This window comes from Atractosteus spatula, chromosome 26, assembly GCF_055471065.1.
Source record: "Atractosteus spatula isolate fAtrSpa1 chromosome 26, fAtrSpa1.hap1, whole genome shotgun sequence".
Classification (NCBI taxonomy): Eukaryota; Metazoa; Chordata; class Actinopteri; order Semionotiformes; family Lepisosteidae; genus Atractosteus; species Atractosteus spatula.
In genome coordinates, this window is record NC_142731.1 from 1,576,132 (window position 1) to 1,589,807 (window position 13,676).

General features: G+C 41.7%; 1 protein-coding gene across 5 annotated transcripts in view; it reads right to left on the reverse strand.

The window, feature by feature from the left end:
• spop (speckle type BTB/POZ protein) overlaps positions 1–13,676 on the reverse strand; it is a 124,251-nt gene that overhangs the window by 43,724 nt on the left and 66,851 nt on the right. For 3 of the 5 annotated variants that reach the window (XM_088906328.1, XM_088906329.1, XM_088906330.1), the window contains exons 4-6: positions 9,403–9,565; positions 8,034–8,155; positions 7,342–7,493 (exon numbers count right to left, since the gene is read on the reverse strand). In XM_088906328.1, the coding sequence (XP_088762454.1) occupies positions 7,342–7,493; positions 8,034–8,155; positions 9,403–9,480 (352 nt within the window). In that variant the 5' untranslated portion in view covers positions 9,481–9,565. Of the gene's footprint in view, positions 1–7,341; positions 7,494–8,033; positions 8,156–9,402; positions 9,858–13,676 lie in introns of those variants that run through there. The other 2 variants (XR_016086108.1, XM_088906327.1) reach the window with 1 other exon arrangement.

Consider the following 13,676-nt stretch of genomic DNA (forward strand, 5'->3'; position numbering starts at 1 on the left):
TAAAAACAACACGCAAGAATAGAGTATATAAGTTTCTGTTGGTGCTCTGCATCATTCAAAAAGACCTAGAAAACTTCACAGACTACAGATTGTCTTCACTAAAATACATTCTATTTTACAACTGCAACAGCTAGAATCTTACCATGCATGCTCTCTTTTCCAGCAGTTATATTTCAATAGATTTCTCTAAATCAATACTCCAAGTTGTTAGACCTGTCATAAAATATCTTGCGGGGCCTATTTTAGCTCCAATCTCATGGGACACATTACAATCACAACCCTCCAGAGACCTGTAGCAGAAATTATTTGCACAAGCACAAGTCTGAGGGTACAGCATCAAACTTGAAACCTGGCTCTCTCTGTCAGTAAATCTATCTCCATTACAAAAGGATATGCCTGCAGGCCCAGGGAGTGAGACTAAGAGCTCCACCACAGTGATTTCTGTCGAAAGGAAGGAGTGATTCTAACAAAACAGATTTTTTTTTTATTTTCTCACTGCAAAAAAAAGTCAGAGATTAAAGCACAGATAACTACCACCATATGAGATTTCTGGTTATATGTGACATCGAAGCTTAGGTTTCTTAACCGCAAACCCTTTTATCTTGAAAGAAGAGGAGCAAGACATTCAAAGACAGCCATTATTAACTGGGAATGCACTCCATAGCTGTGTTTTCATGTTGCCTTTATTTCCCTATCAAAGGAGCATGCCATTTGCTGAGAACAGTTCACGATTGGTACAAAAAATTAATAAAAGACATGACTTTTTGATCTAAAGCACACACAAAAACCAAAACAGTGTTTTTTAAAGCCCACAGCCTCTTGACAAACATAAGTACTGGTAATATTTTTTTGTTTGCTTTGGGTTAGTGTAAGAAATGTGCGAGTTGCAGGATGACTCACAATGTCTCCATCTTTAGGGCACTTTTACAACCACTATTCAACATCTCATTCTTCTTCAATGTCTCCTCCTAATTCCAGAACTTTTCCCATCAACCCTGAAAACAGTGCTGATCATGCTATTGCTACCACAGGTTTGAAACTTTAATAAAAATCACTCAGGAGTTCCACCAGTGAGGGGAGTAAATACCAAACCTCTTTTAGTTAGGCTTCACTCACACTTAACAACACTGTAGTTATAGATCATGCTATAGGACCTACACGACTTTCTGCCTTCTGTCAAAACCTCATTACTCTGGCATACTTAATAGATCATAATACATATATTGTGATGTGTGTGCTCTGATATCGCTAGCATTTCTTACAAAACACATTTCTATTTAAGCTTTCTGGAATTGCTCTTTTAAACTTTTAAACTTTTTTTCCTACCCAATTGAACAGTTTTTGGTCCACGCTCTGCTTTGTTATGCTGTCTAACTATTCCAGCAAAGTGCAGGAGAGCTGCTGCACCATATACTTTGCCAATGGTCTGAAATGAAGGGAGAGAGAGAACTGCTTTGGCAATTTGAAAATCCTCTTCACAGGCTGCTATGTAATATAAGACGCCTGAGCTGAAAACCACGAAGCAAGGATTTGAGGACAGCACTGAAAATTGAGCAGCTCCCAGGTGGTACAAGCAATAAAAGTGCTTGCCTGGAGCCAGGGTTGGGCCCTGTGGTCCAGATTTACCATGCTGGTGTAGAACTGGGCTATATCATCAGCCAGATGTAATGGGGGAATTCTCCAAGCTTCTGCTCACAAGAGAACCAAGTACTGCTGCTGCTGGATTTGGAGAGCAAGAGCAGTCCCTGGACAGTGCCCAGCTGTGCATCCACATGGCCCCTGGACATGGACAGTGCCATGCACATGCAAGCATGTAGTGTTGTCAGTGACAATTGTGCCGACTGTCCAGTTGGAGAAAACTCTACTACAAGGCACTGTGGAACTGTAGAAGTATGCCAAATGACAAATGAGGCTGATAGATGGGCATGTCGGAAGAATGAATCCACCGGTCCTCATTCTCTCTGCGTACAGAGAACGCAGTAATTGCTGACTTTAGAATGGGAATCATATAGAAAAAGGAGATTCCATATAAAAAAAAAACTGTAAACTTAGAACAGGCTATTTTAAAAACAGGAGATAGTGCTCTACCCTGAGACCTGTGGGCCTTTGGATCTAGCTGGATGGCCCTGACTGTGTCCTCTTATTTGGAATCTTCCCCGGTTTTTAATCGTCTGTTCCTTTAAGACTCGGTGCTCAGTGCTTGTGAATGCTGAGCCACCGCGCTGTTGGCGAGAGGCAGGCAGGTGCACCCAGCTGCCACAGCAAGAGCTCACTCTCATATCTCAGCTCCGCTCGCAAAGAACACCTCCATCCTAACCTAATAGCCCCCTTGCCATTTTGCACCGCAGGTCTAAACACAAATGATGAATTGTACGCTGTGTTCCTCTCACAGTGCAGACCAAAGTCTAAGAGGATAAGGTGAACACAAGCAAACTCATTTCATTCTTGACGTGAGACAGATTTGAGCCTGGGCCTCTAGAGATGTAAGCCTGGGAAAGGCTACCATATTAACCTCCTTCCCTGGCTAGCCTCTGCCTCTCTGAATTAAATGTCTAGGCTGCTGTCCACCTCCCACTCTCCAGTCGAGGCTGTGCTACAGCACAGATCTGATGTGTGATGACAGAACAATTTGCTCAAATAAACCGGCACACAGTAACAGCCTGGAATAAGGTGTCACACAATGAGGAAGAACTTGGGTGTCTGTTAAATCCACCTTCTCTGGCTTCATTTTGCCTTGTTGGAATTTTTGCTTTCCCCCCGTGCTTTAAGTCTTTCGGTCCACGTGTCCCTGTTCTGTTTGGCTGTACCCTAGCAACCACCCAGGGCTGCTTCTTGATTGGCCGGAAGTGGAGAATCGCGACTGACAGGCTGAGGGGGAGAGCCTCATGGGAAAGCAGAATGGAGGCTGTTTTTGGTGTTTCTATTCCGGTCACCTCTGCAGCAGCTTCCCTGCTCAGACCACCCCTGTCATATCAATAACTGTTTATACTTGCGGCTGTCTTTAACCCCTCCATTGCCATACAGCGGGGTCTGCCTAAGTCCATCTTGAGTTCTAGATCGCCCCCTGTGGGAGAAGTGATGTTAACTCCACCAGTCCGAGCAGAACTGTGTGAACCTACTAATACATATTTACAAACACTAGTGCACGTTCCATTTACAGAACCCTAACTGGAAATGCATCTGTTTATCTGTGTGTTACAATTTCCCTTCTTAATGTACAACCAGAGTTTCAACTGATCTTATGAGATTGGTAGTAACTCTTTTGGATGAGGCAAAAAAAAGTCTTAATTTCTTTCTCAACACTATACAATGGGATAAAACAACATGCACAAAAAATCATGTAATGAAATTTAACAGAAAAACACCATTACTGAACTGCATCTGCAGAAAGTTCCTGTCCGCTCTCAAGTTCTTAATGGTGAACTCCATCATCTTCACCTGGAAAGTCTGTCCCTTCCAAATAACTGTGCGTCTGGAATGTCATTTGCACAAATGGTTATAAAAGATTATACACATTGTTATATTGTGTTGTGCCTCATGCAAGAAAAGTGCTACCCTGAGTCCCTGGAGTTTCTGCTGGGTTTAGTCTGCACTTGTTTCAGTTTGCAGCAACAAAGGATAGAAATGAGCAATAGCAGAAGTTAAAAGTCCATCCCATTTTTGTGCTACTCGGTGGTCTGGCTCAGCTAAGTGCTGAGTGGGATCTGTACTTGCTAACACATATTATTACACATTTTTAATGTTTTGAACTGTGATTAAAGTGTTTTTCTTCTGCTACAGTGATCTGTGCATCCTGTCAAGCCCATCACAATACATAAGATTTTCTTCTCAGTTAATTTGTCTGGTTAAATAAATGACAGATCAACTGAATGAAACAGAACTCAATGTGCTTGTTCACATATCTTATTTTGCTCATGCAAATTTGAGTTATTGACAATCTATTAACAGCGGGCTATTCTAATTGGGAAACCAGTCTGAGGACTTATTCACAGCCTGCAATCTTAACTCTTTTACTGAGACAAAAACAAAGTCTCGGTACTAGACCTTGTTAAAATTAAGTATTATTAAACTTTACTACTGTCTGGAAGTTGACACTAGCTTACTTCTCTCTTAGCTGTTCAAAACATTTGTCACAGGACAGGTATGTCTCAGAGTTGGAAATAACTCCACCCTCCATTTCACCAACTTCTGAGGATGGACCTGTGTCTTTTCAAGTATCTTTTACCACTAATCCAGAAGCTTTCCATTGTCGTACAGTCCAGGATCAGGGCTGAAAAACATTCCCATCTGCTGCTTTTCACATTTCTACAGATAACACTGAAATACAGAATTCTCATGAACTAAGATAAGGAGTCCTAGACTTCAATCCCTTTAGTAAAACCTAGTTAACAAATAAGTAGTGCCTACATCAACACTTTAAGCCCAAACATCAATCATGTAGAAAGATGGTGTTCACATACAATTGCTACTATTTTTTAAGATTTTTAAAAGACTTTTTGAAAACAAAATGACGTGATTACATCAAGTGATGAAGGACCATGTTAAGTGTCACAACTGAATATGGAAGAATAGAGCCATGTTTAAGATATTACAACAAGCACCTTTCATCCTATCCCTGGCTGCAGAATTAATTAATTCATTAATTAATTCAATGTTTTGCCAGAGTAATTTAGGCAGTTAAAAAAAAGCCAGAAATGAAGCAGGCCCAGGTAGAGTATAGGGTACAAAACGGCCAGGTTCTATTGCTGTCGAGTTTCAAGGAATCCTCCCAGACTTGGCTTAATGAGGTTCTCCAGATCAATACACTACTACCCACTGCACAGAGCCAGACGAAAGGCAAGAAGCCTCCTCTCATTTGTCGCCTTTCTTATGCTCTGAAAACCCACTTAATAACCGAGAGCTTAATACCAGCGAAAAATAATGAATAAGGGCTTGAACACTGCTACACCACATAAAGCACTGCATCTGTTTCCTGTGCAGTTGTCAAGAACACAATCCCCCATCTTGCTTTGCCTTAGAACGCAGGCAAAATAAATCATGTTGTTACTCATCCGCTCACAGCACAGCCTGGCCCAGTCCTTCCCGGACGTCACCACACAGAGTGGCGGAGGACACTGGGAATGATGGGATTCGGGTGTGGAATAAGCACTGGGGATGGCTGATTGCCATTCAGGACTCTCCTCCGCCTCTTCCTCCACAGTCCCCAGCAGGAATGGGAAAGAAAGAAGGCAGTTAACCCCCTGGAAAGACACACTTGAGGTCTCTAGCAGGGAGTGCAGGGCAGCTCTTAGGGAACAAACAAGCCCTCGGATTGCACTCCAGGCAGTATCTTGGAGGGTACTGGAGTATCCTGTCAAGGGTGGCCCAAATGATACATTTTTTTCTTCTTAATAGGGGCAATTTAAATGGCTGAATACTGTTTCCTTTGATGGCAATTTGCCCTGTTAGAACAAAAAAAAAACATCAACAACAAACTGCAAATTCATCAGATTTTTTTCACTTGATCATCATAAAAAACTACATTTCCCAAAGAAATTAATTATTCATTTTTGCAAATTTAAAGCATGTTTCAATGTTTCTTGGAAGTGTCTAGTTATTCTCTTCTTGGAGTTTGAAATACTGCCCAATTATCTTCTTCCACACAGAACAGTGTGATGGATTAGGATACAGTAGCAGCTATTGCTGATCAATGACTGCATCTCTTTCATGAACAGGATCAATATCAAACTTCTACAATGTCTTGTGCATTTTACCATTATGTACCACGTTCGTTTTCTCGTAACAGTTTAAATGGATTTTGCACGGGCGACGTGCTAATGCCATCGATAAAATCAGACCCTAAATGATTTGCAGGGTTTGACACATTTTCCTTGAATTTTCAGCTACAGTGGTTTGACTTCATCTGCACGACAAATCAAAGCAGCAGGAGCAATGGTGTGCACACGGCTGGGCACAGAAAATGACTAACACCCATGACTTATGACTACTGCATCCAAGGATATGAATCTAGCAAAAAAAAAACAGGAAAATTATATCAGATATGCTCCTACAGCAGCTGTTTCCCTTTATTAAAAAAAAGAAACTTGAGACTTGAATGTTTGACTCAATAATTATGTCTATATAGCAGCAATCAATTTGTTTTATTTCTCTTTAAGCTATATAAGAAATTTAACCATGATGATGCCAAAACACTATAGGATGAAAAGGAAAAAAAAAACAGAAGCACAAATGAATATGAAAGGCTACATCTGGACCGGAAATCTAATTCGGCACCCTTTTCCTTTTTTTTTATTTCAGCTCGACTTAATCCAATTAAAAATATCTTTCAAATGAAAACATGCCAATTTCCAGTTAATCAAAGAGTCTGAAAAGCCTTTGCGGGCATCCTTGTAATTAAAATCACCTACGATGCCTTTAATTAAATATTTGGAGAACTGGTAAAACCTACTGTGATTATCCAAGTATGGCTATCCCTATACCCTTCAAGCAGATGTTCTTTAATTGAATAGTTACATTTCCTCAAACCTGCACTAGTTAAATCCTCACAGAGAGTGAGGCATGTGAATACCTAATTCTTGCAGTCTCCTTTTTTAGATTAAGAAAAATGAGAAATTGCCAGTCTCCAACTGGCAAAACACTTGGACTTCTTAATTCTTCAGTGGGTTAAGAATTGGCTAGATAACTAAACCATACAAACCAATGTGTTTTTAAATGACTCCAGCGATCACGTCGCGGCTTTGCTGCTACCCAGACTCTATCACAGCTGACACAAACAGCATGTTATACCCAGAGAATAAGAACATCACAGTTGCAAATGAAAGGATGCCATTAAGCCCATCTACCTGTTTGGTAGTTAGTGGCTGAAAGATGCAAGGATGTCATCTAGTTATCATATGAAAGATGTCTGGCTTTCACAACACACCTGCGTAGCCTGTTCCACGCCCCAAAACGAGACTGAACCCAAGCATGCCAGACACGGTAACCAAACACAGCAAGAGTGTGACTGCCAAGTGACCTGAGGGACACAGATCGTTCTCCATTTCTGCCTTTTAAAACCCAAGGAAGAGAATGGACAGATTAGTCAGATTACCTGTTTCCTCCAAACCACGTTTCAGAGAAAACGCGCGGCAATCTGATACTCTGTGTGAGCAAGAATGTAGGTGGAGGAGGTCCAGCTTGCAGAGGAGCTTGTGGCGGTCTTTCAGAAAAGAACCTACACTATCAAGAATATAGTTGGACTTGAGCAACTGAGGACTTGAGGAGGGGTCTGCAATTAAACAAGAACATGCCGTGTATTTTAACCTTGAAATGTCTCTACCAGTTCAATAGGCTTAAACTCACCCATAGCTTTGGTCTCCTCTCCTTTGGCATTGAGGATGGAGAACTTGAACTTGGCACGCACTTCGCTCTTGGGACAGCTGACCAAGAGCAGGTATAGAGACAGGTAGTCTTTGCTCTCCTCATCTAGCCCTTTAGGATTCACTCGCAGACACCTAGAAAAGGCAGAGCTGTGTGTCAGATCCCCTCAGCTTGCTGGATTTCACCAGACTCACGAGCGTTCGGTTCAGACTGACACCTTCATTGCTTCAGCCAGCCAGTGCCTCCAGGGTGCAGAAGGAGGCATCAGCATGTAAATGGGATATAAATTGGGCTCCTAACAACACTGCAGACATTAAAGGTTTGGAAGGCCCATTAGCTTATTATTGATGATTATGATGATGAATAACAAAGCACTCTTCCTACCTGGCATAAGTTAAAAAAAAGGCAGACATCACCACTGTTTGGCAAGCTGAGGAAAACTCTGGGCCATTTGAAAGAATCCCCAGAAACCAGTACTAGGGCAGCTTCTGCATTAACCCCTGGGCAATCCCAGGAGAGATCATGATCCCAGCCTGCAATCCAAGCTGAAGCTTTTACCACAGGCGCTGTTAGGAAGGCTGACGATTCCAAATTTCTGTGTAAAAGCCAACCTGCCATTAATTTCACTACGCAGCAGCGCCAGCTCTGTCCCCCCCTCATCACCGGACTCTCACCATTTCAGTTTGTCGTTGGCTCCTGACGAGAAGGTCGAGCTCTTGATCACCTCGCCCATCTCCTCCCGGCAGAAGCTGAAGTTGTTGATGGTCCACATGTAGGAGAATTTCACCACTTTAATCTGTCCAGAGATGCCCAGCAAGGCCAGGAAGAAGACACTGATCAACATGCACAGCAAAGCCAGCGTCCATCTCTCCAAACCACCCCAGCAGGAGACAATGTCTCAGCAGAAAATCACAGGAATAAGACCACAGGTCTTTGCAAGTTTAATACGTGGTGTTCAAAGAGTGAGACTATTAAGTGCAAACAAATGAAAGTTGGATAATCCATTCTTGCAAAGCTTTCAGATGCAAGTATGTACAGCCTGCAAAGCACATGAAAACCATTTCCAAACTGGACAATGAATCTCTGTGCCAGACTTACTGTTTATCTCTCTGATACCATCCCAGAGTTGTTCAGTGCTGAATTTACTAATTCTGGGATTGTAGAGATTTTCAGTATCAATATCAATTAGTTAGCAAATAAAGAAGGGAAAACTTTTGGCATGTAAAGCCATCAACAACTTGTAAAAATCAAAGCATCAAATTAATAACACATAGTACCATCCTCCTATTTGCTCAATATTGGTAGCTTGGTAACTGCTAGTTGCTTATGGGAGAAAATAACCTTGCTTAGTGTTGATTTTGATGTGTAAGTAAATGATTTTTATCGCCTTTCTTTAGCAAATTATTATACAACTTTAATCTGAGAGTTCTGGAGTTGTTGCCCTTTTCAAGGGTAATAAAAAATGAAGTTTTAATCAAAGGAGTATTGTGTTTTACTGACTTGTGCATCCTTTCAGGTGTAAGAGCCATTCTTGGCTGTAAACACACACTTTCATTCATATAGAATGACATTTCCAAGAGGCTGCCAACAAAAGCCAGTTCTCCAGAGACACTCCCTGCCTCAACACAGAGGTTTTGTTCATGCATGTGAATGTTTCACTAATACACTTACCAACACACATGCTGACTCACACAGAGCACAAACATGCACTCTCTACCACAGAGGACGCGTCGCGCTCCGCAGAGCGGACACAGCCCACAGACTCGCAGGCCCACTCTCTCAGACTCGCTGCCACTGCACCGCCATTTTCATCGGCTCCGGGTTTTACCTGCTGGCTCTCAATAGACACTGCAGCGAGAAGCAGAAAAGCCCAAAAACTACTTGCAAATTCTCCTGACTCTCCTACGCAAACTTACACCGAGGGCAACCGGCAGAAGACCCAGCCCCTGACTTCTACACCCCAGGCTTGAGTGGGCAGCAGGTAAAACCCGAGACGGCTCCAGAGGCAGGGCACTGGCAGCTCCGCGCCCCCTCTCTGGGTACCTGAGTGTAGCACCAGCTCTCAGCCACAGGCCCGCTTGACATTTCCGCGGGGGGAGGAGGACTCGGCACTCTTGACATCGCCAGCTTTGACAGCGAGAAGGAGCGCTTGGGTCGCCAGGTAAAAAACAGACAGATTAAAAAAGGGCAGACAGCTGTCTTCTTTCTGCAAAAGATAGAAGAACAAAAAAAAAAAGAGAGATACCTTTCACTTTTCAGAAACGAACAAATTATTGCTTTGGCACTGACAGTATAATACACCATCCATAGCTCTCCCCAGGCTCGTAAATACAATATCAGGGGCAGCATGAAAGCCTCTTTCGACTGCACCTCATGCATTTGAGTGCCACGGTAACTCTTTCTGTCGACATTCAAAACCAGAAATCAAGAGCAACTGACAGGAGTGTAAACGTTGAGTAAATACTTGTGTCGGGAGAGCACAAAAGATCGCTTGTCACATGAGACTGCCAGGGTCTGAATCTGAAGGACACTGTGTAAGGACAAGACATTCATGAACATAAATCAAACAGCAGACTTTCTAGCTCACCTAAATTATAGCCAAAGCCTACAGCAAAGATCTCTTTTAATATATACCAGAGGTGCTATATAAATCACTCCTCAATCACATAAAAAGTGACCTTTTAAGATCAATTAAAATGCACAAAAATGCCATATAAATCACTTACAGGTCCTCTAAGTGATTCTAAGTCTTTCGCAAGCAGGTTTACAACATAAATATTGACACATTAGAGTGAAAATTATTATTATTATTAATGCAACTATTATATTACAATCAAGCAATTTGTATTTGTGATCATGAGATTAAGACAAAAAAACAAAACATTATATTTTATTATATTATATTCCCCTGCATACATGTGATACTAGAACAAAAGCATATTATATATTCAACCCAGCGATTTTAAGTGGCCATAAACATTGGGGCACAATCATGTAAGATACATTTCAGAGTATGCGAGTTTCAGAGTATGCACTGTTCTTGAAAGTGCTCTTTATTTTCTGCCTTCAGCAGTCAAACATACTTCACCATTCTCTCCTGACGAACTCCTCGGCTGCACTGTCCCCACGTTTTGAGTCACTGTCATGCAGCACGGAGAAGCGCCACCCAACAATCTAGAAAGCTCTTTCTCCTTCACACGGAGGTGAAATGTACCAGTATCAGCTGCCACCTTTCCTTACATCGTGGATAAAGACGGGTGAGCCAGCTTGCAGCTCCCGCCTTTCACCACACTTCCGCCTTTCCCTCACTCCGGTCAAGTCGCATCTTGGTTTCAGCTCTGTTCCAAAACTCTCCTGGCTCATCTCAGGCTTTCTGAGAAAATTATTTTCTGTTCTTGGCACCCATGAGGGTCACCTTGCGGAGCGGCCTGTGAAATGATGCTCTCTATCATCTGCACTGTGGACAGTTGTTTTAGGGTTTTAGTGGCCAATTCTGACCAACTCAAAAGCACTTTTCTTGGCCAGCCTATTTTTGGCTGACTGGTAATTATACCGGTGGTTTCCTTCTTCTAGCCCAAATTGTTGAATTTGTTATTCGTTAAGAAAGGCCTAGTTTCTAAGGCATTCTTATGTTCTTACACTATGATTATGATCAAGTTTTCCTTTACTTCAGCTTCATAATTGCTTGCTTTTCTTCAACAGAACATTCTTTGGTTTTCATTTTGACTTTGAAACTACCAATCTAAACACTGGAGTCAAACTGAGGCAGGCTCTTATAAACCAAATTACCCAACAAAGGAAACCTGCCAGCCATTTGTCCAAATATCTATGCTCCTTCAAAATAAAGAGGTTCAACACTGAATTGACTTTATTACAAAAGTCTTAAGAGTTGTACTTATCAGTACTTTTTAACGAGTTCACATTGACAACCCCCAGTATATACTGCACTATCCAAATACTCGTACTTGTTCAGGGCACATTAATTGCAGCCCAACAACTCTGCCTTGTGAGGGCAAGTGGAGAACGAAATGGCATACTCGTTCACAGAAATCATTCTTATGGAAAAGAAGTACAGTTAGGATATATTTTGCCAGTGCAAAAAAAGTGACAGCACGGTCAGACACTTCCTCTCATCTCCAAAACCTGTTTAATTAGCCCTCTTCCTTTTTTTCTTCTTCTTTCAGGAAAAATTAACACTTGTTCAAAAACAATGTGATCCCATAAGAGCAATTATACACAACTGATTAAATGACATCCATATTCTCAACATCGATCCCGTGGAAGCAATTTTACTGCATAAACATATTACATTTCTTAAATATAATCTACCACTGCACACTAAGAATTAGGCATCTTTTAGGTACAAACTATCATTTTATGTAAATGCAATGCTATCATTGTCTACAATTAACACTTTTTTCTCACCCAATACTCAAGTAAAACACTACTTTTTCAGGGAAAGATAACAGCCCTCCGATCAAAACTCATTTGGTAAGGGATGCAGGACAGGAAAGCATTTAGAAATAGGAAGAATACAACCTAGATCATGATGATCCCTAGGATATAGGTCTTCAGGGGAGAGAGCACAGCAGAAGGAGCAGAAAAGCCAGAGGGAAGAGGGGCTCATTTCCACTCAGTCATGACTGATGAGTGTCTCTGACATTGCGCTTCCATCCTGGAGAGGACAGCGTGTCCTCACAGGTCGAAGGGAGATCTGCAATGAATAAAGATTAGCAGCCTACTCTGGGCATCTTGCTTAATGGGCCTTTGTTTCATAAGGCTACATATCAAACAATCGGACAAGGCTAGTTTACTTTTTTAATGAGCTGAGCATCCTCACAGGTTTAAAACCAAGGGCCAGTGTGGGATAGATCAGCTCCCAACATACCAGCCATTGCAGGCAGACGCCACCAGCATATTTTATTATAAAAGTATGCATATATTAACTTTCGATCCAACTTCATCATGTTTACAACTTTAAATGAAGGTGGCTGAAGTGTCCTTAGTATTCTGACTGTGTCCTGCTCACAGTGTGGAAATACTGGGCTGCCTCATTCCCGTCTCCCAGCTCCCATCACACTCACATCAAAACCACATTCATAATTTGATCAGATCCTCCAGAGCGGCAACTGAGGTGACTGAATTTACACACCCAGATGTGCTACAATACAAATCCACGCAGCAACCATCTTTAATAAACACTCATTTGGATCTGAAAAGGAGGAGCCATGGTCACAGACACCCTCCAGCCCCCCGGGTCCTTTTTAAACCAGGAAATAGACACCTCAATATGCAGATCTTTATTGATGCAAGCATCACTTAGGATGTAAGTGGAGCAGACCTTTTGACTTTTAAAAATAAATACACTTTGAGTCTATGATAGACTGACTAATGTGTACTGTGTAAATTGTGTTGTTGTTTTCATTGGGCTGCACTGTGGCAACCTTGCGAACTTGGCAAAGTATGGAAAACCCTGCTGCTGCAATTGGTGATGCTGGAGCAGGTAAGCAGGTGTTTTTTTTGCCCCAGTGTTCAGACTGGTGATACCATGCTGAAGGTATCCTTTAGATGAGACAGTAAACAGGTCATTAAAGAAGATCCCATGGCATAATTTGCCAGAGTAGGTAATATTCCATGAAGGAATACTTCCCTCCCGATCTACTGTGGGGGGGGGGCTTGCTGGCTCAAAATAGATGCCACAGGTCACCCAAAGAGCTGATGAACTTTAGTGGAGGACAAACTGATCCCTTTCTATATGTATAAACGTGAGATTCTTTGGGCTCAGAGGCACTCAAGTAAGTAATTATGAATTATTACAAACCACTTTCATTTTTCCCAGCTGTTTTCAATAATTCCCCCAGGAATTATTAATTCTGTAAATACAAATGCTAAAACATGGTTGCATGACCTACAAATATGCTCAGGTGTAGTGTTCCTTACTGTTCTTCTGCGCTTTCCAAGTACAGTAGTAGTGTCTGGGGGCCTGATGATCTTTAGGAAAAATTGATTTTTCAGTCAAAGTTCAGTTGTATGCTGTAAATGTAATAAGGGGTGAATTACAAAAGGATGCACACATTATATTAAACACATTAATCAAAAACATGATCACCAGCACTAGTGAAAATCCCCAGAATTAACCACTCTTGCCCCTGCAAGTACTGTTGTTTCCAATAACCTTATTAACAGAATTCCTAATACAGCAATATTGCACATGCATAATGGCAAGGAATATTAAGTCTCCATCACTATTTTGCTACACTGAAAATGTTTTATAAATGAGTTATATTCTTGGGATCGGCAAGATCATATTTGCGCCA